Source organism: Rhinatrema bivittatum, chromosome 3 (assembly GCF_901001135.1).
Source record: "Rhinatrema bivittatum chromosome 3, aRhiBiv1.1, whole genome shotgun sequence".
Taxonomy (NCBI): Eukaryota; Metazoa; Chordata; class Amphibia; order Gymnophiona; family Rhinatrematidae; genus Rhinatrema; species Rhinatrema bivittatum.
This window is the reverse complement of record NC_042617.1, coordinates 158852714-158878096: the sequence shown is the minus strand read 5'-3', so window position 1 is coordinate 158878096 and position 25383 is coordinate 158852714. Positions and strand designations below refer to the sequence as shown.

At 48.9% G+C, this 25383-nt stretch overlaps 1 protein-coding gene and 1 long non-coding RNA gene across 2 annotated transcripts in view; one reads left to right on the top strand and one right to left on the bottom strand.

The window, feature by feature from the left end:
- Positions 1–15997, bottom strand: part of LOC115087121 — a 30030-nt gene extending 14033 nt beyond the window's left edge. Inside the window, exons 1-2 of the long non-coding RNA XR_003855442.1 lie at positions 15870–15997; positions 14757–14856 (exon numbers count right to left, since the gene is read on the bottom strand). This is a non-coding gene — a long non-coding RNA (uncharacterized LOC115087121). The remainder of the gene's footprint in view (positions 1–14756; positions 14857–15869) is intronic.
- LOC115087120 (probable methyltransferase TARBP1) overlaps positions 15076–25383 on the top strand; it is a 421872-nt gene continuing 411564 nt past the window's right edge. Inside the window, exons 1-2 of the mRNA XM_029593877.1 lie at positions 15076–16091; positions 23056–23153. Of these exons, the coding sequence (XP_029449737.1) occupies positions 15119–16091; positions 23056–23153 (1071 nt within the window). The 5' untranslated portion in view covers positions 15076–15118. The remainder of the gene's footprint in view (positions 16092–23055; positions 23154–25383) is intronic.

The following is a 25383-nucleotide window of genomic DNA, read 5'->3' as shown; positions in this document are numbered from 1 at the left end:
TAGTGGCGGAAGTGGGATCCAGACCCCGCTGTACGCACCACTCTTCAAAAACTACCCAGACTCTAACATAAGCCAGAGAAGTAGACTGCTTCCTGGATCTCAGCAACGTGGCAACTACTGCATCTGAGTAACCTTTGCGCTTCAATCGATTCCTCTCAAAAGCCATGCCGCGAGACAGAAGTGATCCGCATCCTCTAAACAGACGGGGCCCTGTCGAAGGAGCCCCGGAAACCCTTGTAGACAAAGGGGCGGTGCCACCGACAATTGGATCAGATCCGCAAACCACGGACGGCGTGGCCATTCCGGCGCCACCATGATCACGTTGGACGGGTGCAATTCTATGCGTCGCAGAATTTTGCCGATCATGGGCCACGGAGGGTAATACATACAGTAGCACCTCCGCTGGCCAGGGAAGAGCTAACGTGTCGACCCCTTCTGCTCCTCTTTCTCGGCGGCGACTGAAAAATCTCGGAGCCTTTGAGTTGTTGCACGTGCCATCAGGTCCATGTGGGGCGTTCCCCAAGTCCTGCAAATGAGAAGAAACGCTTCTTCCGCCAGTTCCCACTCTCCAGGATCCAGGTGGTGTCGGCTGAGGAAGTCCGCCTGGACATTGTCGACTCCTGCTATGTGAGACGCAGCAAGATCGCTTAGGTGCCGCTCTGCCCAGGCCATCAAGGAACGCGCTTCCTCCGCTACTTGAGGGCTTTTCGTCCCGCCCTGGCGATTGATGTAAGCCACGGTGGTGGCGTTGTCCGACAATACTCTGATCGCCTTTCCTCGTACAAGGGGTAGAAAGGCTTGCAATGCCAGACGGACCGCCCTGGACTCTAGGCGGTTGATAGACCACCGGGTCTGATCTTCTGACCAAAGTCCCTGAACCGATTTCCCTTGGCAAACTGCACCCCAACCGGAAAGACTGGCATCCGTGGTCACCACTGTCCAGTTGGGAAGGAGAAGAGATACTCCACAGGAGAGATGTTTGGAATCCAGCCACCAGCCCAGGCTGGAGCGCGCCTGACTCTCGAGAGGCAGTGGAAGATAAAATTCCTCTGAAATCGGTTTCCAGCGGGAAAGCAATGAAGACTGCAGCGGCCGAAGGTGAGCGAACGCCCAAGGGACCAACGCCAGCGTGGAGGCCATGGATCCAAGAACCGTCAGGTAATCGCAGACTCGCGGACGGTGGTGAGACAAAAGACGTCGAACCTGAGACTGTAGTTTGCATATCCGTTCCTGAGAGAGAATCACTCTGCCCCGTTTTGTGTCGAAAACGGCTCCAAGATACTCCAAGGACTGAGTGGGTTCCAGATGACTCTTGTTGTAGTTGACCACCCAGCCCAGGGACTGCAAGAATTGTAGCACCCTGGCTACCGCCTGCCGACACAGGCTCTCTGACTTCGCCCGAATCAGCCAACCGTCGAGGTAAGGGTGAACCAGGAGGCCTTCCCGACGCAAGTGCGCCGCCACCACCACCATCACTTTCGTGAATGTCCGAGGCGCTGTCGCCAGGCCGAACGGAAGAGCCCGGAACTGGAAGTGTCTTCCCAGAATGCAAAACCGCAGGAACCGCTGGTTGGATGCCCACATGAAGGTATGCTTCTGTGAGATCTAGTGACGCAAGGAATTCGCCTGGCCGCACTGACGCAATCACCGAACGAATGGTCTCCATCTTGAAGTGAGGGACCCGAAGGCATCTGTTGACTTCTTTGAGATCCAGAATGGGTCGGAAAGTGCCGTCTTTCTTGGGAACTATGAAGTAAATGGAATAACGGCCCTTGCCGTACTGATCGACCGGAACCGGAGAGATGGCCCCCAAGCTTTCTAGTTTTCGAATGGTGTCTAGCACCGCCGCCTTCTTCTCGGGATCCTTGCAGGGCGAGATCAGGAACTTGTCCGCTGGAATGCGAGCAAAATCTAACTCGTAGCCGTGTTTTATCACATTGAGGACCCACTGATCCGACGTAATGTTGGCCCATACCTCGAGGAACAAGGATAGACGCGCCCCCACGTTTGGGACAACGTGCTGAGGACGCAAGGAGGGATGGGCCGGCCGAACTTCATTGCGAAGGCTTGGACCCCGCACCCGATGGGGCCCCTCCTTGCCTGCCAAAGCGTTTGCCTCGAAAGGATTGCTGCCAGTGAGTGTTTCGAAAAGAGGACGGTCTATAAGAGGACCCGGTGGATCTTTGCGGCCTGGACTTTCGGGGTCCCCGGAAACGAGCTCTGCTGGAAAACGAAGAACGCGCCCGGGCCCTATCCTCTGGCAGCTTAAACCCTCGGTTCTCACCGAGCGAAGCCATCAAATCATCTAACTCCTTTCCGAATAGCAATTTTCCTTTGAAGGGTAACGCCCCGAGGTGAGCCTTGGACAAACCATCCGCTGCCCAGTTGCGCAGCCAAAGGAGACGGCGTGCCGACACTGCCGAAACCATAGACCTAGCTGAAGTGCGTAAAAGATCATGGAGCGCATCAGCCCCATATGCAATAGCCGCTTCCAACCTATCTGCTTGGGAAGACTCCTCCGGAGAGAGACCTGCATTAGCCTGCAGAACCTGGGCCCAGCGCAGACTAGCTCGCATGGCGAAGTTTGTGCAAATGGCGGCTCGCACTCCCAGGGCGGAAACCTCAAAAATCTTTTTGAGATGTACCTCCAACTTCCGGTCTTGAATATCCCAGAGGGCCGTAGCTCCCGTGACCGGGATGGTAGACCTCTTCATGACAGCGGACACCGCCGAATCCACCTTTGGAAGTCTGAGGAGCTCCAGCGCCTCCTCCGGTAAAGGATAAAGTTTATCCATGGCCTTGCTGACCTTCAAACCCAGCTCCGGAGTATCCCATTCCTTGAATAGGATATCCGTGGACGACAAATGAAAAGGGAAGGCGACCGCCGGCCCTGTGAGACCGAGCAGAACGGGATCCATATTCGCCTCCTGGCGGACCACCACAGAAGGAGCCTCAATCCCCAGCTCCTGGAGAATGGCTGGGATGAGAGGTGACAGTTCCTCCTTGCGGAATAGCCGAACTACTTTGGGGTCGTCACCGTCTAAGGCCTGTGCACTTTTCCCTGCACTGGGCTGCGCCGTTCCATCCGGTGCTGCCGTCCCGGCCCCCATCAGGGGCTCTTCGGAGGCCTCAGAATCCGTACCAGAAAAATCCTCGGAATCTGATTCTTGCGGGAGCCCCCGGGGAAGTCGCTTCCCCCTGGATGAGCCCTGGGCAATCTCCGCACTCTTTTTGGCCTTCTTTTTCCGTAGTGGGGACTTGCGGACAGCTGCACGCGAGAGATCCCCCCGTATGCGCTTGCTGCGCTTATATCTGAGGACTTTGCGCAACAACAGCGCAAAGTCCTCAGAAAATTCTCCGGAATCCGCTGAATCGCTACAGGAATCCTCCCGGGACCGAATCCCTTCCGAGGGGACCTCCCCCGCCTTGGCACGCTGCGGGGAAAGCGCGGGAGGCAGAGACGAAGCCCCCACTGTCTCTCTGGAAATTTCCCGGCCCGTGGCCAAAATGGCTGCCACTCCCGCGCTAAGCGGGAACAGCTCCTGAGGTGTGTCAGAGGGGCCCCCACCTCGCGGCGGCGATCGCGCGACCCGGGACCGAGCTCTCCGAGGTGCTGCTGAGGTGCCCTCATCACCCGGGACACAAGCCGAACAAAGGCTGTCCCGGGAGAGACACGCGCGCGCCGAGCCGCAGGCCCTGCACTGCGAACCGCGAGGCATGCCGGCGAACGCGGGAAAACAGAGACGCGAAAAGAAAATTCACCTCAGAGGAATAAAATTCAAAATAACCAAAACGGCGCAATTCGGCGACCTCCCCCCTGCTGGCGACGCCCCCCACCGACCGAAACGGAACGGCAACGCCAAGGAACAGAGAGCCGCAAAAAAATAAAAGTAAAACTTTTTTTTTTTAACAGAAAAAAACGCGCTGTCCCTGGTTCTGAAAGCCCTATTTCCTGCAGGGGTGAGTGAACCAGGCTCCCTGGTGTCACCCCTGACGCTGCCACTAGCTCAGCCGGGTCCTCAACCCTGGCAGCGGCCTCGACCGGGGGAGGGTAGTCCCCCCAGGACCTCTCAACTCCCCTGGGAGGCAGGGCAACCGGGAAAGAATTAAAAGAAACCCAATTTAGCCCAGAACAATTAGACCTAACAAAAACTAATTCAAAAAACCAAACCTGACAAACACCAGAATCAGGTCAGGAAGGGCTGTGACTAGACCTGCACCATCTACTGGAGACAGAGTAAGACTGAGGGGCTGTGACTGGCACAGGGGCTTATATATGGCTCCGCCCACAAGTTTTAGTCTGTCTCCATCTACTGGTGCGGAGTCACAACCCAGGTGTCCTGGACTGATCCTGGTACGTACAGGGAACAAGTGAGTTATGCACTTCTACCAGCAAATGGAGACTGAGCAAATTGATGTCAATATATATATATATATATATATATATATATCCCTGCAGAGATATAGGAAAATTGGTTCTTACCTGCTAATTTTCATTACTGTAGTACCATGGATCAGTCCAGACAGCTGGGTTTTGCCTCCCATCCAGCAGAGACAAGAGAAATTTTGACTGACTGCCACTTAACCAGAGGTGCCAACTGCAGTCTGCCAGTATTGAACTGTACTCAAGCCAGGTACAAAAACTATAACCCCCACCTCTAAAAACCAATTAACTATCTTACAAGAAAAACAAGAGTTGCCTGCACCAAACCCTGTGTAGGATTAACGAGAACATGAGCCATTCTTCATAGGAACACAATTGGTCAAGCAGACTCTGCAGAGAAAACAAAAACAAAAAAACAGGCAGCGGACTCTCCAATATCCCCTTCCTGAACTGGGTGGGACTCTGGACTGATCCGTGGTACTACAGGAACGAAAATTAGCAGGTAAGAACCAATTTTCCTTTCCCTGTACGTATCCGGATCAGTCCAGACAGCTGGATATACCAAAGCTTCTATACTGTGGGTGGGACTGCGAGAGTCCCACTCGGAGTACACGTTCACCAAAACTGCCAGGCTCTAGAACCTGGACATTCAAACGGTAATGCCTGGCAAAAGTGTGCAAAGACATTTGCCAGCCACTCTACAGGATTTCTTGCGACAATACTTGCTGGCATTTGGCACAAGAGACTGCTTGTGAACGGGTAGAATTCGCCCAAAGACCGGCCGCCCCCGAGTAATGTATGCAGAGGTAATGGCCTCCTTCAACCACCACGCAATAGTAGCCCTGGAAGCTAGGTGTCATAGTGGATAACACATTGAAATCGTCAGTTCAATGTGCTGCAGCAGTCAAAAAAGCAAACAGAATGTTGGGAATTAGAAAGGGAATGGTGAATAAAATGGAAAATGTCATAATGCCTCTGTATCGCTCCATGGTGAGACCGCACCTTGAATACTGTGTACAATTCTGGTCGCCGCATCTCAAAAAAGATATAATTGCAATGGGGAAGGTACAGAGAAGGGCTACCAAAATGATAAGGGGAATGGAACAACTCCCCTATGAGGAAAGACTAAAGAGGTTAGGACTTTTCAGCTTGGAGAAGAGACGACTGAGGGGGGATATGATAGAGATGTTTAAAATCATGAGAGGTCTAGAACGGGTAGATGTGAATCGGTTATTTACTCTTTCGGATAGTAGAAAGACTAGGGGGCACATTTAAAACTAATCGGAGAAAGTTCTTTTTTACTCAACGCACAATTAAACTCTGGAATTTGTTGCCAGAGGATGTGGTTAGTGCAGTTAATATAGCTGTGTTTAAAAAAGGATTGGATAAGTTCTTGGAGGAGAAGTCCATTACCTGCTATTAAGTTCACTTAGAGAATAGCCACTGCCATTAGCAATGGTTACATGGAATAGACTTAGTTTTTGGGTACTTGCCAGGTTCTTATGGCCTGGATTGGCCACTGTTGGAAACAGGATGCTGGGCTTGATGGACCCTTGGTCTGACCCAGTATGGCATTTTCTTATGTTCTTTCTGTCCCCGTCTAGGGCCACTCCACAGAACAGATGATCAGACAAGTGGAAACTGTTCATCACCTCTAAGTAACACAAGAGAGCCTTCTTCACATCCAACTTTCGCAACTCTTTGGACTGAGGAGTGGAAGGGCCCAAGTCCGGAAAAGATGGCAGTTCCACAGACTGATTTAAATGAAAAGACGATACCACCTTAGGCAGAAAAGAGGGGACCATTCTCAAAGACACTCCCGAGTCCGTAACTTGCAAAAAGGGCTCCCTCAAGGACAAGGCCTGAAGCTCCGACACCCATCTCGCAGAAGATATCGCCACCAGGAAGATTACTTTCCAAGTAAGATCATTCAAGGTTGCCCGCTTCAAAGGCTCAAAAGAAGACGCATAGCTTTCAGGATGACATTAAGACTCCAGGATGGACAAGGATTCCGAACCGGAGGCCGCAAATGTTTTGCTCCCTGGAGAAACCGCAGTATATCCAGATGTGCCGACAAGGTAACTCCTCACACTTTGCCACGAAAACAGTCTACGGCTGCCACCTGAACTCTCAGGGAATTGAAGGATAAACAATGAGGCCACCCTGCAAAAAAGGACAAGACATCCCCCACAGAGTCCCGAAGCGGATCCACTTTGTGCTCAAGACACCAAGATTCAAAAATCCCCCAACAAGGTGGAGGTCTTCCTTGACTGGAGCAGGGTAGCTATCACCCCATCTGAATAACCCTTATTCCTCAAATGCTCCATCTCAAAAGCCAAGCGGCTAGACAAAAGCAATCGGCCTGATCGAAATAAACGGGGCCTTGATACAAAAGATTCGGCAGGTGCCCTAACCTCAGAGGACCGTCCACAACTACGTTGACCAGATCTGTGAACCACGGACGTCTCTGACATTCCAGTGCACCTCGCCCGGGTGCATTTCTATATTACGCAAGACTGTCTATTAATGGCCATGGCTGGAAGACATACAGGAGATCATGCAGCGGCCAGGGCAGAACTAGAGCATCCACCCCTTCTGCACCCATCTGCTGAAGATCAGAGGAGCCTTGGTATTGCGAAATGTCGCCATCAGGTCCACGCAAGGAGCAGACCACTTGAGACAAATGAGGTGAAACACTTCATCCAACTCCCACTCCCCGGAATCCAACAGATGATGGCTCAAAAAATCCACCTGCGAATTGTCGACACCTGCGATGTGTAACGCCGCCAATCTCTCCAGACATAGCTCAGCCCAGGAGACCAACTCCCGGGCTTCCTGGGCCACTGCCCAACTCTTGGTCCCGCCTTGGCGATTGATGCAACCACGGTGGTTTACATTGTCCGATAACACCCTCACTGGTCTTCCCCTGACCAGGGGTAGGAGGGCCTGGAGAGCCAGGCGCACCGTTCTGGTCTCCAATCGGTTGATCGACCATGAGGCCTCCTCTGGAGACCACTAGCCCTGCACTGATCTCTCCTGATAGACCCCTCCCCAACCGGAGAGACTGGCATCCGTTGTAACAATTGTCCAAGAGGGGATATCCAGGTCTACTCCCTTCCGCAACTTGTCCGGCTGAAGCCACCACAGCAGGCTGGTCCTTGCTGATTCTGGGAGGGGGAGAGGCAAATGAAAATTTTCGGACATCTGATCCCAACAGGATAGTAAGGTGGACTGTAGAGGCCTCATATGAGCAAACGCCCATAGCTTCAACTTAAAGGTGGAAGCCATAGATCCGAGCACTTGCAAGTAGTCCTATACTCTAGGTGGCATCCTGTCAAACTGCGATCGAACCTGAGCCTGCAATTTGACAATCCTTTCCTCGGTGAGAAAGACCTTTCCCATGCTTGTGTTGAACCATGCCCCCAGGAACTCCAGTGTCTGGGAAGGAATAAAGTGACTGTTGGCCAGGTTGACTATCCAACCCAACACCGCCAGGCGCCGAAAAACTCTAACCACCACTCCTTGGCACGAGAATTCTGACTTTGCTCAAATCAACCAGTTGTCCAAGTAGGGGTGGACCAGGACCCCTTCCTTGCAGAAAGCTGCCGCCACCACGACCTTGGTAAAGGTCCTGGGAGCTGTCGCCAATCCGAAGGGCAGGGCACAAAACTAGTAATGCTTTCCCAGAGCCATGAACCTCAAATATTTCTGATGATCACGCCATATTCAGATGTGCAGATATGCTTCTGTCAGGTCCAAAGAGGCGAGATATTCCCCTCTGTGTACCGATGCAATGACGGACCACAGAGTCTCCATGCGGAAGTGGGGGATTCTCAGGGACTTGGTCACTTTGTTTAAATCCAGAATGGGGTAGAAGATACCTTCCTTTTTCTGTACCACGAATAAGATGGAGTAACGACCCTGCATTCGCTCTTCCGGAGGTACCGGCACAATGGCTCCCATTTCTCGTAGGCGGAGGATGGTGTCCCAAACCGCCACCCTCTTCTGCTCGTGAGAGCATGGGGAAACCAGAAAATGACCTCTTAGAGGTTGAGCAAATTCTAGAGTGTAGCCTTTTTCTATGACACTTAAGATGCACTGATCAGACGTGATCTTTACCCACTCCTCGTAGAAAAAAACCCAACTGGCCCCCTATCACTGGCACCAAGGAGTGAGCCGGTCGCGCGCTTCATTGGGGGGGGGGGGGGGTGTTTAACTCCACCCTGCCCCTGGGAGGGGCCATCTCACCCAGGCCTGATTCCATGAAAGAACCGGTTTCACGACTGCTGCATGTCTGTCGGATCCTTGACGTGAAGAGGACCCTGAAAACCTGAAATCGATTTCCGCAAAAGCGAGAGCAAAAAGCAATTCTAGCCTTCGGTTTGTCCTCTGGCAACTTATCTTCGAGGGACTTGATCATTTCCTCCAAGTCCTTTCCGAACAGTAACTTCCCTTTAAATGGCAGTGAACCAAGCTGTGTCTTGGATGAAATATCTGCCACCCAATTCCTCAACCAGAATCATCTCTGGATTGACACTGCCGCCACCATGGATCTCAAAGATGTACGGAGAAGGTCATAGAGCACATCTGCACTATAGGCCACAAACGCTTCCTGCCGCTTGGCCTCCACGGATTCTGTAGGTGACAAGGTCCTGTCCATCTGTAACTGCTGCACCCAGTGCAGACCTGCCCGCAACATAAAACTGCTACACATAGCAGCCCGGGCTCCCAAGGCAGACACCTGAAAAATCTTTGAGATGACTTTCCAGCTTCCAATCCTGAAGATCCTTGAGGGCTGCGGTGCCGGTGATTGGAATGGTCGTTTTCTTAGTGACTGCAGAAATCGAAACATCCACCTTAGGAATCCTCAGAAGATCCAGTGCTTCCTCCGGTAGCAGGTACAACTTGTCCATGGCTCGCGTGACCTTCAGCCCCATGTCCGAAATATCCCACTCCCGGAAAAGCAAGGCAGTCATGGAATGGAAAAGCCCTGGTGGGACCCCGAAGCCCCACCATAACTGGGTCCACTGCTCCCAACTCCGAGCTCTCACGAGGAGCGTCAATCCCCAGCTCCTCCAAGACCGCGGGTATTAGTGGGCTTAGTTCTTCCCTGCAGAACCGGACCACCTTGGGATCATTACCCTCAATGTTAGACGCCTGAGAAGAACAGTGGTCTGGGCCCTGCAGATCCAGCCCAGGGTCCACCCCGTGAGGGTCCTGGCCCTGCGGATCATCCTGTCGTGAGCTCTCTGAAGAGATGTCCGCCACCAATGGGCGTGGGGGAAGATCTCAGCCACTTGGTCTTTGGGTCCCGGAGCTGGACTGGGGCTCCAGCCCACTTAACCATGCCCTGGCGTTGCTTGGTTGACCTACCTGCCTTAAATATCTTATTTATTTATTTATTTAGCAGTTTTCTATACCGACCTTCATAGTAGATAACCATATCGGATCGGTTTACATTTTAACAAAGGGTAAAACTGAGGTAACAATTCTGGTAAATAATAGATAACAAAGGAAAAGGAATAAGTCAAAGTTACAATCAACAAGGTATGGAAAACTTGGAGGCTTAAAGACAAGCTGGAAGGAAGATAGAGGCAGGTAGAATAAATATAACATGATACGAATAATTTAACGGGTTAGAGCATATGCTTTAACCAGGAAATGCCAGTGTCCATTGTTCAGGAGGAACAGCTTCTGCAACAGCTGCACAAAATCTGAAGTGAAAGAGGAAGAAGGAGTCAGAGACGTCTTCAGGTTCCCCTTTGCCTGGCCCAGGAGCTTCTCGAGCAGTACAGCCCCCACCAGAGGCCTCAGCTTGCGGCAATAATGGAGACGGGAAATCCCCCCCCCCTGTGTCAGACCTGAACGCTGATAAAATGGCGTCCATTCCTGTGCTCAGCGGGAAGGGATCTGTTGGAGGCTGCCGCAATGCTGAGAGCCCTCCAGGCTCACTGGGTTCTCATCTTCTCCCCCGCAGCAGCACTCAAAGAGTCCTCCCCCCTGGGGAGGCACTGAGTGCATAACTCATCGTGCAACAGCTGCGCACATCGCCGCAGGGACTGCATGCAGTCCCACGCGGCATATCAGCGGCTAGTCAGATGAACGCGGCCCCAAAGAAAACAGAAAGGGAGAAGGGAGATCGGAGAGCCGCCACAGCCAGCAGGAAAACTCAAGCTGTGCCTGAAAGCACTGGACAGTGCTAAAAGAAAAAAAAAAGAGACACTAACTTTTTTTTTTTTTTTAAACTTCCCTGAGACGGCAGAAGGCTCAAGTAGATCCTTACAGGGTGAGTGAACCGGGACCCCCGGTATCACCCTGAATGGCATCTAGGCTCCAGGAGCTGAAGAGAAAAGCCCCGACCACCAGCTCTCATGCCTCACATACCAGGGGGGATGGCCCTACCAGGACCTAACTACCCCCTGGGAGGCTGTGTGAAGGAAACTTCGTCCTTTTTTTTTTTTTTTTTTTTGAAGTCTCAGACTGCAGGATTTTGCATCTCTACCATCTGCTGGAGACAGAGAAATACTGGCAGACTGCAGATGGCACCTCGGGTTAAGTGGCAGTGGCAGTCAAAATTTCTCTGTCTCCATCTGCTGGATGGGAGGGAAAACCCAGCTGTCTGGACTGATCCGGGTATGTTCAGGGAACAGTATTCTCTTCAAAATTATGCATAGACAGACTGGCAAAGTGGTTAAGTGGGCAAAACTTGATTAAAAATAAGTAACCATTTCAATACTCAGCCAACACCGAGCTCAGACAAGACTGTATTACACTAGTCTAGGGACTGGACTTACACTTACCAGTAATCCCTGTACTACATGGCAACACAGGAGGACCACAATACAATCATTCAGCAGCCAAGGGAGGGAAGCTGGATTCAAGGAAACCAAAATGGGATTTCTCTTTGGCTCAGACACGGAATCTGTCCCAGGAACCCCAAGCATTTTCAAGGTCTGGGAAATCAGAGCTGTAGTTCATCTCTATGAAAGAACTGTTGCATAGTCCTATATGGTTCTAATCCTGGAGGAATCTCATCATGCTCAAGGGAGTCAGGATAGGCGTCATTATCCGTGCCATCCGAATCTCTATTAGGCAGTTCCGCTGCTGCTCTAGGAGTACTCCGGCACTTAACATGGGGTCCAGGCAAGGCTCTCTCACCTGTGACTCTGCCCTGGGAACATTGAACAGGGCTGATGACTGCGCCTGCAGAATGGATTGCAATCCCTGGAAAAATTCTACCCACGAAAATGTAGAATTATCCAGAGCTGGAGGTCCCTGAGGTATACTCACTGAGCTAGCTTCCCCTGCTGAAGAAGCTGTCAGGGGAGTTCCAAAATCAGGCACCCCACATTAAATGTCTTTATCCAGGCCTATATACAGCTGGGAAGAACCAGGCTTCGTGAAATCAAAGAAAGATTCTCCCTGAGCCTCCAAACAGCGCTGGCATAAGTTAGCGGGCACTCCTGGCTGAGAAGCCCAAATATGATAGGCAATGTAAAGAGAAAGGCACTTAGATTTCTTTGGCATTAGGCCAACAGTGTGCTGAGCAGTGGCCAGGTGTGCATCTAGCTGTGTTTTTAAAATGTCCAAAAATTAGGCATTCAAGGATAGGCGCCTTAAAAAGCTTAAGTGCAGAGCAACACTCAACTTGTGTGCACAGGTAAACGTGCAGCCACTAATGGCACTGCTTAACTTGGACATACAGACCACTAGGCCCAACTAAGCGCCCAAGAACTGGGTGTACAACCTGGACTTGTGTGCACACACTGAACCTATAATCCTGTAGAGGGCAGCCTATAGAAAGCGCGCAAACACCATTGAGGCCTACCACACCGTGACAAAGCCTCAGAGCAGGACCTAGCCCACAGAGGCTGCTCCACCCACCAGGCTGCCCACATCCTTTTGAAGGAGGATACATAGAGTTTGACATCATCCGCAATGACAATGACACCTTTACAGTGAAATACACACCGCAGCAACTTCTAACACCAGAACTCCATGTACCAGAATCACCCGCTTCACAAAAGGGTCTGCTGCCTGCAATAAAGCTTATGAATAGGATAGAGAAACTGCATATTAGCCAAATTGCTAGCAAGCTTTCACACACTGTTCTTATTGTCTTTTAGTAATGCTGATAGATTTCACTTATGCTTGTCAAATTAGTGACCTTGCTGAGTATATAGAACTGACCAGAACAAAGGACGCATTGGGGCGGATTTTCAGCGCCCTGCTCGCCTAAATCCGCCCAAAACCGGGCGGATTTAGGCGAGCAGGGCCCTGCGCGCCGGTAAGCCTATTTTACATAGGCCTACCGGCGCGCGCAGACCCCGGGACTCGCGTACGTCCCGGGGTTTTCGGAGGGGGGGCGTGTCGGGGGCGTGTCGGGGGGCGTGCCCGGTCAACGTGGCGTTTCGGGGGCATGTCGGCCGCGTTTTGGGGGCGGGTACGGGGCGTGGCCACGCCCTCCGTACCCGCCCCCAGGTCGCGGCCCGGCGCGCAGCAGGCCCGCTGGCGCGCGGGGATTTACGTCTCCCTCCGGGAGGCGTAAATCCCCCGACAACGGTAAGGGGGGGGGTGTAGACAGGGCCGGGTGGGTGGGTTAGGTAGGGGAAGGGAGGGTAAGGTGAGGGGAGGGCAAAGGAAAGTTCCCTCCGAGGCCGCTCCGATTTCGGAGCGGCCTTGGAGGGAACGGGGGGAGGCAGCGCGGCTCGGCGCGCGCAGGCTATACAAAATCGATAGCCTTGCGCGCGCCGATCCAGGATTTTAGTGGATACGCACGGCTCCGCGCGTATCTACTAAAATCCAGCGTACTTTTGCTTGAGTCTGATGCGCAAGCAAAAGTAGGCTGTTCGCGCGCCTCTTAAAATCTACCCCATTATGTATAAGGCAGTATTAGTGTTGCAATTCCTTTCACAGAACTGCAATTCCTGACAGCCTCTCCTGCGAATGGCGTATCAGTATTCACATGACCTGAAGCCAGAACAAAGGAGAAAAATCGGGAAAGTTCCACGCTGGAGGAAGGAGGGGGTCACATAGCCCCTCAGTTGAGATATGCTGCCTCAGCAATGTGTAGCATGCATGTGTAAAAGATAAGAAGTATGAAATGTATAAAAAGTTTCTCCCTGCAAAGGGGGGTGTGCAGTTTTACTGAAAAACATTTCAGCTGCATCTAATTGCTAGCAAATAAAACTTTTCCTTCTCGGACCAGTGCCTGAAGTCTTCTGTTTGTACCTGCTGTTTGTTACCCTATTACACTTTGACCTTCTAAGGAGCAGGATGAACGTCGGAATGGCATGCCAAGCAGGAGACCAGGGGAAGGAGGAAACCCTACATAAAAAAACCCTCTTGTCTGTATTTTTTAAAAAAAACTTACCTGAGCTCAGCCTTACCAGGCTGAGTACAGAGACAGTCTCTGGCTGGGGGGGGGGGGGGGCGCAAGTGGCATCACCGAACTCGGATTCCTGCACCCGCTGCCTTTCATCTGTTTAAATAGCTAAGTTCCCACCAATTGAAAACCAGCTACCGGACCAAGGAACACCTCTGAGAGAACTCACCTCAGGAAATCTCAACTAGAGGGAGGGATCAATGGTATCAATGCAGGAGAGTGGGGCAAATTAATGTATTTCTCCTTTTCAAATCGAAGAAATCCCCAGTGGAGAGATGCACATCCACCATCTGCTGGAGACGGAGAATACTGGCAGACTATCACTGCAAGGGTATATATACTGTGACTTCAGTTTACTCCATCTTCATCTGCTGGTAGAGGTGCATAACCCACTTGTTCTGGATTCATCTGACTAGACGCTAAGAAAATTTGTGATTAGCTTTTAAGAGCTATGCCCTCTTCATCAGGTTAGTGCAAGACATCTAGTTCTAAATTCAATATACTATTTGCTGCAACATCCCTACTAATTTATATTAAGAAGTATAAATATAAACCCATGCCAGCTTTCCTTGCCTACTTCCTACAGGTGGAACTACCTTTCAAATAGATTCCAAAGAAATTGTGCAAAACTAGTTAATTTCTGGGGTTTTATTTCGTTATAGTGATCTGCCTGGGTGGGTCATTTAGTCTCTATTTGCAAGCAATTACTTTGGAGCTGATATACTAAATGATTTTTTCCTCCATTTTGTACCTATGAGGAAAACTGCTTAGTATACGCCACTTGAATTCTCAAAAAAAGTACTGAATTTGCAAAGCTTGTGTGCGAAAGGTTCAGAGGTTGCTTCACAGCACAGGGTAAAGTAGAGCTTCTAGAAGAGAGGTAAATCATACATCTATATACACACTCAAGAGATGTGCAGCGCCTAACTTGCTCCTTGTTCGCATTTTTTTGAAAAGGTAAAACTATGCAAGGAAGGGCTTTCCTACCACCAGCGCACGCGGTCTCGCTGACAAACAACTGGAGAAGGCGGGTCAAATGACGTCAGTGCGTCGCGGCGGCAAGCGTGGAGTGTTTCGGTGTAGTAAGCTAAAAAAAAAAAGAAAAGGCCCAGAACGAGCTGTTGCTACACGTTCTTTAATCTTATTTGTATAAAATGTTACGATCGTAACTGTTGATTGCGCGAAACGTTTTTCGAATCAATACAACCCATCACTCAAGAAAAGAAACCAGTTTATTTTTTTTAGACAGGGGGAGGAGTTACGGAGCGTGATAGCGCGCTGGTATAGACGGCGCGGGGCCTTAGGAGCACTGCTCTCTGGGATAAGTAGTTAAACACCCGTGCCGCCTCATGGAGCGGGTGCTGGCGGACGCTTTGCTCTCACACTGCCGGGACCCCTGTGCTTTGCTATGGGAGCTGAGTAGTTGGGACGCTGGCGGCCCCGTGCTCCCGGTGGCCGAGAAGCTGGAGACACTCCGCTTCGTGCTGCAGCGGCTGGCCGAAGCGTCCCTGCCATCCCAGCGGGAAGCAGGGGACGGGCTTGCTGGTGGTCAACAGCCGAAGAGCGGCAGCTGCTTGGCGTTGTTACATCAAGCCGCCTGGGAGCTCGCGCTGCAGCGCTGCCTTCCCCTGCTGCGCGAGGCCGGGCTGCGCGAGGCGGAGTGGCGGCGGGTGGCTAGGGCTGCTTGCGGGGTGTTACGCCACTGTACGGAGCTGTGCGGGGCCGAATTGGCAGTGGGCGTGGGCGGTACAGTCACCGCGGAGCTTGAGGCGACGATGAAGTCGCAGCCAGCCGGGGTGGAGGAGCGTGACGCGTACGCCCCGTGCGCGGAGGTGGCGCTGGAAGCCCTGGAAGCGGTGGCGCCGTCGCTCTGTACCGCCGCCGCCGAGGAGGAGACAGGGGCACGTGCCGTTCTGGAGAGGGCTGCCCAGGCGGGCCTGGGGTTGTTACGGCAAGCACCGCGGGAGGTGGAGGCGCTGGGGGCCGGGCGGTTACTGCTGGCGTTGAGCCAAGACGGGGCCACCCTCCGGCTGGTCTGGGACGGGCTGCTGGGGGAAGAGGAGGCGTGGAGCGGAGGTGCTCGTCTGAGCCGGTGCTTACTGGTGCTGAGTGCCCTGTCCGAGCGGCTGCTGTGGCCCACCCTCTGGGCGGTGGGAGCTGAGAACGCGCGGCACCGGAGCCTCTTCTGGCAGCTTGTGCAGGAGGGAGCAATGTGCACGGACTGCGTAGCGCGCAAAAGAGCGCGACACCTGCTGAGCAGAGCCCTGGAAGCCACGCCTAGCTGCACGTGCCCGGAGGAGGAGGAGCTTCACCCTGGGCAAGGTATGCCCCCGCGCACGTGCCGGACCCTTGTTTTGGATCCTGCGTTGGGGACTGTTTTGATAGAGTGCGTGGTCAGAAAAACAGAGCAGGGGGTAGGTAATTCTAGTTTCAGAGTGCCATAGCCAGTCTGCTTTTCAGGATATTCACAATAATGCATGTAAGGTATCCATGCTTATATATTATGCATATTAATTGTGGATATCCAGAAAACCAGACCTGGTTATGATATTCTAGGACTAGAGTTGCCTGCTCCTGAAACAAAGGTAGTTCTCACTTTTGGGCCTGATGTATTACAGCATGGGTCCTCAAAAATGGTTCTTGAAGGCTGCAACCTAATTAGGTTTTCAAAATTTCCACAATAAATATGCATGAGATGTGTTTGTATGTGCTTTCTCCATCAAATCCTAATAGATCTCATGCATATTCATTGTGGAACATCCAAGTGGGTTATGGTCTTTGAGGAACAAGTTTGGAGACTCCTGTTCTAAAGGGCTTTCTCATAGTTTGTCTCCATGGGGAAAATCCTTAGCAAATCTGGCCAGGCTTGGTTGGTTCATCGTTACTGCCTTCAGACCTGGTCTCTGTTGAAGATTCCCCAACTGGGGTTCTTGTTCATCTTCCCTGTGGGATATTCTTTGTGTTATGAGTAGGGAGGGGGGTTTGTGTGTATGCCTTATAACTAAGTGATGTTTTCCTTTGATTAATAGTCATTTTCTTGGTGCTTTCTTTTGCACCGTGGAAAGGGGTGTCTTTCCTAACTGCAATCCAATCTACTATTATTGCGCAAAAGTGATGATAAAAGCAGCATTTTAAACTTTTTTTTTGTTTTTGTTTAGCAGCTCTGTTAATATTAAAATCAATAAGCTGCCTGTTAATTATATTTTGAGGCCTTTATGTATTCCGGAGGGAGATAACTGGTATATAAAGTTTTTGGCCCCGTTATTAAGCCACATCCTCCTGTGATGCATCTAAGTTAGTTGTAGAGTATACTAATTGCTATTGCAAAACACTTATACAGAGTGATCAAGGAGAATGAACTGGCAGAAGGAGGTTAAAAAAACAAACAAGGGATATAGCTGTAATACAAGGTGTGTGATTTTTTTTTTCCCCAAAGGAAACCTAGCAACGGTCAGAAAAGCAAACAAGTTAGGAATTAAGAAAAGGTGAATAGCAACATAGAAATGATGGCAGAAAAGGACCAAATGGCCCATCTAGTCTGCCCAGCAAGTTTATGGTAACACCAGCCATGCCATACAGATCTCCCCCATAAAGGTATCATCAGGGGGTGACAACTTTTTTGCAAGTTACCCCTCCATACTTATTTTCCCAAACCGTTAAAGTCAGGGCCCTTGTTGGCTTCTGTCCAAGTCCAATTCCCCTTTACCTCTTGTCATTGAAGGAGAGAGCAATGTTGGAGTTACATTTCAAATATAAGGCTTATTGGTTAAGGGTAGTAACAGCTGCATCAGCAGGTTACCCCATGCTTGTTTGTTTTCCCAGACCGTAAAATTCATGTCCTTGTTGGTTGCTTTCTGAACTTAATTCTCCTTTTCCCCTGCTGTTAAAGCAGAGAGCAATAATGAGTTGTATTAACAGTATTAAGGCTTGTTGGTTAAGGGTAATTTCGCCACACTGGCAAGTTACCCCATGCGCTCTCTTCCTCATTTCCATCCTCTAGCCCAGAGCTTTCCAAACTTTTCATGTTGGTGACACACTTTTTAGACAAACATAATTTCGGGACACAGTAATTCAGTCTACTAGCAAACCAGAGGTTAAAGGTTCAACGAACAAAATGTATTTCGACAATTTATGTATGTTTCCTTAAATATATACATAATAAAATGTTTCACGACACAACATATCTTGTGAAAAACTTTCATTTATATTAAAAATATATAATATTCCAAGATTAATGTTATTGTTATAATTTATGAGTAACAATAATAAAACAAAGTTATTGTGTTATTCAATTTACCTCTTTAATGAGATATATGAGCTTGATGGGATTAACACAGCTTTTGAATATTTGGTGTTAATAAGAAAGTCCAAAGGGTCTTCTGCGTAATTTTAAAAAGCTGGCCAGTTTCACACTATATAATTATTTGATAGCCTCATTCAACTAATTCTATATGGCTATGAGAGTGAAGTCTGGAATATAAAGGAAGGGACAGAATGTCAATATAAATCCTGCACCTCCAGTTCTGTAACTCTGTGCATCCACTGAAATTCCCCCAAACAATGGAGCTTGGATGTTTCCCTTACAGCTCATCATACTAAAAGATATTTTCAAATTCTGGTGTCACCTCACAGTAACAGCAGCACAAACACCTTCCACTGCCAGGCACATTGTGAACGAAAATAAAACCTCGCAAAAAAAAGACACTCAAAATCTATACTGCAATCCCATTGTAACATAACAGACACTCAAACAACAATAACCCTACCTGTGAAAAAGCAAGGGTAAATATTATACTGGGTCCTAGAATACCAATACACCACCTACTGAGGAAACAAAACAAACCCGATTGCTATAGATCCCTATGCAAGTGAATTTCTCATCATGGTCACACACACAGAGCAGAGACAGACCCTCACCAAATACAGAATACAAAATAAAGGAGCACAAATTAGACAAAAACTGAAATGGAAACCCCAAGAAGCCAGACTCTGTGTATTAACAATGGAAAAACAGAACCACCATTCCTCATAAAACAAATAAAATCAAGAAACATAAAGCATCAGTTATAATAGTAAAACCATATTAATAAAAGAATATTTTAAAACTACTGATAAATAGAATTTCTATTCATTAAAATCATATACATTTTTTACAATTTCCCAAACACCAATTAAATATTTCAAAACAGCACATATATCAAATAACACCCAATAATTAAAACTAATAAGGATTTTAAAAAGCCCCTGCTGTCCATACGTGGGAGCTCTTGATTTCCAGTCACCCTGATATTGTCAAGGATTAGGAGGTTATCCTCTCTCTCTCACACATACTCACTTTTCCATTCTCTCTCACACATACACTGTCACATACATACACATTCATGCTCTTATACCCACCATAACCTCTCGCTCTCACAGACACTGACACACTCTCAAGCTCTAAGACACTCTCTCTCCCTCCACACACACCCCCACACAAACTCTTACTCCCCTGGATTTTCTCATACACACTCTCTCTGGCTCCCTCACATACACACAAACACACACACCCAGGCAAGTTCCCAAACATTTTCACACAAACACACACACCCAGGCAAGCTCCCAGTCATTGTCACACACACGCACACACACACACACGGACCCCCAGGCAGGCTTCCATTCATTTTCACACCACTCCCTCACCATCCCCCAGGCAGTCACCAATTCATTCTCACACACACATACACCACACACAGGCCGACACCTATTCTCACACATACAAACCCCAGGAAGACACCCATACATTCTCATACACAGACACACCCTCAGGCAGGCACACACTAAAGGCAAACCCCCTCTCTTTCTTTTGCCAGCAACCTCTGAGCCTCTCTCATTCCTCTGCTTCCACTGTCACTGCTGCCGCATGGCTATTGGGGAGGCGCTGATTGCTGCTACTGGCACTGAAGCCCATTTTGCTGCCTCCTCTGTGCAGGCCCCGTGGGTTTCCACTTCCTCCATGTTGATCTCGTACATTGTGAAATCAGCATAGAGAAAGTGCTACTCTTGCACATTACCAAAGATTACATGTGCCAATCAGTAAAAAGTAATTTATTTCTTTTTTTTTACCTTTGCTGTCTGATCTTAGTTTTCTAATCGGTTGGTCACAGGCTTTTTTGTTCCACCTCCCCTTTCTTACTTTTTTGCCAATTCCTTTCATATTGTCTTTTTTTTCTATTTCTTTTCTCTCCATCTATCTTCTTCCCTCAAACATTCAGTCAGGTTCTCATTCTCACATGCTTTCTCTCTCATACAATCATTCATACAGCCTTTCTCTTGCACATGCTGCCTGACTCTCACACACCCAGGCTCTCTCTCACACCCACATGCTGTCTTGCTCAAGCACAGGCTCTCACTGTCACATGCTCTCTCTCATACAATCATTCATACACACAGGCTCTCACTGTCACATGCTGTCTCTCTCACACACACACACACACACAGGCTCTCTCACATGCTGTCTCTGCAAACATTCAGGTCCTCATTCCCACACACAATCTCTCAACTCACCTCATACACGCACACAATCTCTCAACTCATCTCATACACGCACTCTACGGGCCCTCAGCCTCTCTCTTACCTCTGGGCCTCCTCTTCTTGGGTCGCTGCAGGATGGGCTCTGTAGCGGCCCTGATCTTCTTGGGCCGATCGCGGCGACGGCAGCGGCCCTGATCTTCTTGGGCCGATCCGCGGTGGGGACCCTGCTATCGGGCCTCCTCCTCTTCTCGCCCACTGCAACAATGCTGCTGCTCCTCTTCTGCATGCGGCTGACGCTCCTCCCCCTTTCTGCCCATGCGGCTCCGGCAACATTTTTCTTCCGGGGCCGCATGGGCAGGAAGGAGGAGGAGCACCTGCACGTTTCGACGTGACCTTTTTCTTCTTCGGGCCGTGGTGAGGTGAGCTCCACCATGGCCATGCCGATCTTCCTGCTGTGTGTCTCCGGCACACAGTACAGCGATATTTCACTGCTCAGCCGCCAGTGGGATGAGCTTCACTGACGGCTGCATTGGCTCCTACTTGCCGGTGTGTCACGTGCACCGGGCTTGCGCGACACACCGGCAAACTGCAGGCGACACACTAAAGTGTCGCGACACACACTTTGGAAAGCTCTAGCCTTTAGGGATTCACAGTGTCCTTGTTGTTTGAAAGCAGAGAGTAATAATGAGTTGTATCAACAGTATGAAGAGAATGTCATAATACCTCTGTGTTGCTTCATGGTAAGATCCCACCTTGAGTACTATTTGCAGTTCTGGTTGCCACATGTCAAAAAGGCTATAGTTGCACTGGAAAAGGTTCAGAGAAGGGCAACGAAAATGATAGAGGATGGAATGGCTCACCTATGAGGGGAAAGGCTAAAGAGGTTAGGGTTGTTCAGCTTGGAGAAAAGATGGCTGAGGAAGGATATGATAGAGGCATATTATTATTATTATTATTATTTATTTCTTTTATATACCGACATTCAATCGAGATATCACATCGGTTTCCAGATAACCAAGAGAATAGGGCGTAGTCCGCCCTATTTTACATTATAACATGGTAACCAAAAAAAAAAAAAAAAATTATAACATATTATAACAGTGGTACATGGAACAAAAGGTTATAGGATATAAAATCATGAGGTTATAGGATATAAAATCATGAGAAGATCAGAATGGTTAAACATGAATAAGTTATTTATTCTTTCAGATAATACAAGGTCTAGGGGGCACTCCATGAAGTTAGCAAGTAGCTGATTTAAAACAAATCGGAGAAATGTTATTTTTTCACTCAATGCACAATTAAGCTCTGGAATTCATTGCCAGAGGATGTGATTAAAGCATTAGCATAGCTGGGTTTAAAAAAGATTTGGATTTCTGGAGAGAAGTTCATAAACTGCTATTAATCAAGTTGACTTGGGGAATATCAACTGCTTATTACCAGCATTAGTAGCATGAGATCTATTTAATGATTGGGTACTTGCCAGGTGCTTGTATGCTTGATTGGCTGCTGCTGGAAACAAGATGCTAGGTTTGATGGACCTTTGGTCTGACCCAGTATGGCAACGTCTTATGTTCTTATGACCCAAAAGAGACAGGAATATTACTCAGAAGAAGCAGTATAGCAAAGGAAAAGATAGGTTGAGGCGGGTATAGCTAGTACTACTTCCAAAAGATCCTCTTTACCTGTAATTTCTTTTCTTTGTTCCTGCCCTTTACAGTGTGTGAACTTCATAGCAGCATACAAGAAGCCTCAAGGATCAGATCTATTTCTGTTCCTTGTGTAGTGCCAGCCTATGCTACTGGCCCAAAGTGAAAATTGCATAAAGCTTGATTGTAGTAGTTGTCTGTCTTCCTCCTTGCTCTGCCCACTTTTCTCAGGCCTTCCTTTGATATATCTGCAGCAATAAATGTTTATTTAGAGCCGGATTTTCAAAGGGTTACGCGCGCCGGGCCTATTTTCAAAAGACCCGGTGACGCGCGTAAGTCCCAGGGCTTTACTAAAGGGGCGGGGAGGGGGCGGGGTCAGAAGATCCTGGCACAGCAGCCATTTTCCCGCTGTGCGGGAGATCGCGCGCCGGCTGACTGCCGGAGCGCGCAACTTACTTCAGCCCCAGAGCTGAAGTAAGTTGTTTTAAAACAAGAAAATAAAAAAGAAAACGGTAGGGGGCAAAAGGCGGGGGAGGTAGGGGAAGGGAAGGTGGGGTAGGGAACGGGGGAAGGCAGCGCTGCTCGGCACAGGCTCAGCACACACAAGGTGCACAATTGTGCGCCCCCTTGCGCTTGTCGACTCCCAATTTTTATAACTTGCGCGAGCAAGTTATATAATCAGGCATACATGTGTGCATGCCAGGTAGCTCCCGCACATGTACTCCCGCGCACACCTTTTAAAATCTACCCCTTATATTCTTGTTAATCATTTTTTTGTGCAATATTGGTAAGCTACATAAAAAGTCAAGAACTGAGATCTAAAAGCAGAATGGTACTAGCTTATTTTCATCTGCTCACTGACAGCTGATCCATGAGTGAGGTGCAATAGACGAGAGCAATGTGTTTATTTTTTAGCTCCTCTTGAGGTTCATGCATGGGAATCTTTCCTAATATAATGTCGAGCACTGCTTCATAACAATCTAACTGTAACCATACTGCAGCAATCAGCTGGTTACTGTTTACAAGAATCTCTGCAGGACCCTCCAGAGAGGAGCTGGTCAAAAAGCTACAATGTTCTGTAAAGTGAAAAATACTTCTTAATGATTTTAATTTAATTTTCTTAGAACCAAGTTTGTTCTGGTGGTCTGCCGAGAAGAATGATGAGCTATTGCAGTTTTGGGAAAACTATATATTAATAATGGAAACACTGGAAGGAAATCAAGTAAGTGAACGTCATAGTACATAGAAGCTAATATCAAAATTCTGAATGGCTGAAAGATGTATTTGTGTCATACACTGTGCAGTTTAGCAAAAGCTAAATGTGCTTAATTTATAAATCCGCATATAGATATCCTTTAGGTAAGGGGGTGGCAGCTCTGGTCCAGGAGTGCCACAGAGTAGTTATCAGGATAATCCACAGTGAATATGCTTGAGGTATATTTACCTACAATAGAGGCAGTGCTTGCCAATATATCATCATAAATATTCCTGTTAGATATACTGAGAACTAGGCCTGTTTGTGGCAAGGGGCATAGGGTAACTTCTGAAGTTGGTGGTTTTTGAAATGCTCCAACAGAAATATATCTGACCCTCTTTCAGGCTTGCTGGCAGGGTAGGGAAGGATGCTGGGTGGGGGAGAGAGAGGGAGGGCTGTCAGGAAGAGTGTGGCAAGAAACTGCCCGGGATGCCAGGCCTAGGGGGATAGCAAAGTGCCTTATCAGAAGGTTGAGCGCCAGTGCTGTATGCCTCCACTACAGTGTCGTGTGCTTCTTGGCCCCTACGCAGCCATCAGCTTGGCTGGATCATGTTATCCAAGAAGAACCTGCCCCTCCCGACATCCCAGCTCCAAGCCTGAGAAGAGCAGGGGATGTTGGGAAGTGAGAGTAGCAGGAAGGGGATCCGGGGGCAGAGAGGAGGTTATTACAGTACACTCTCTGTTTAGAACCATCTATTCTTGCCAAGGTAGTTTCTGGGTTGTTGGTTTGTTTTTTTTTTTGTTTGTTTTTTTAATTTAAAAAATATTCTTCACCAGGTTCTGGTCTAGCTACAGCAGCTAGTAGTAGAAAAAGAGAAGACACTGGGCGCCTGTAGAGTGATTCCGGATTGAGTCCTGAGGGGAGGGTAGGGCAGTGGCAGTGGACTGAGTCAGGGATGTCACTATCGGTGACCCATAAGGAAAAAGCCAAGTGGGACTGCAGGTGTCGCCGACCAGATGAAGGGAAAGCTGAGGTGGCCGCTGCAGCCTGCAGAGAGGAGTTGGGAGGCAAGCAGTGGCAGGAAGACGAGCAGCACGTTGGGAATACGATTTGTTGCAGCCCGAGCATGCTGCTCCCGCTCGCTTCAGTGGATTGGTAGCCACCGAAAGGAAAAAAAAGCAGGAGGCTGGTTGGTGCAGTATGGTGGGAGAACAATCACGTTTCAGGGAGGAGCAAGAAACAGGAAAGCAGCCAGCAGAGGATTGCGGCGATAGAAAGGCAAGCTGCCTAAACCCTGGCAACAGTGTCTCAGGTGGTGCTCGCACACTCTTCTTGTAAGTTGGCGGTGCCTGTGCACCACTGTGCTCTACGGATGCTACACCCCTGGTTTATGGCACTCCAGGGCAGGAGTTGCCTACTCCTGCTTTATTTATTTATTAGATTTTATATACCACGGTTCCTGTATGAGATACAGATCGCCTCGGTTTACAGTAAACATTAACTTCGCTCGTAGGCCGTACATAGAACAAAAGAAAACAAGAACAGAAGGAAACTTAGCTCGCAGGCCGTATAAATAACAGAGGAAAAACAGGAGCTGGCACAAACTGGTACAACAGGTACAAATGGTGCAACTGCTTGGGAGAAAAATATTAGAACTGGTACAGTTACTATCTCGAGTGAGTGGAAATATAGCAGGGGGCAGGCATTAGGGTTGGATGTGAAGAACAGTGAACAACTGTGAGACCAGTCTTTAGTCTTATTTTAATTGGTGCCTTTGTGTATGGTGGGTGCTGGCTTAATTTCTTCCCAAATTTTGTCTCCAACTTCTAAACCAGTCTTTCGCTGCTTTATGCAAAGCTAGATGAAGATGCCATATAAGTGATTTAATCAAGGCTTAGGAAGACATTTGATAATTGTTTGCCATGTGCTTTGTTTAAGGCTTTTTTTTTTTTACATTGGTTGGCTATGTCTTTAATCATGGCAGTCTCTGTTGCAGAGTTGCTTCCTTCAGGTGGAGTTGCTTTTAGTATTGTAGTAAAAAGACTTACATTACCTCACCACTTATAAAAGTAGTAAAATAGTGCATAGCTTATTTGTTCTTATTAAGGATTTTTTTTTCAAACACATTTTACTGTTGATTTTCTTGGGGCTGCACTCATGGATATGGTCTCTGACAATATTTGTAGTCAAGCACTTTTGGAACTGATAAGACCTCTTCAAATATTGATAGACCCGCCAGTCTTATTTTTTTCTTTT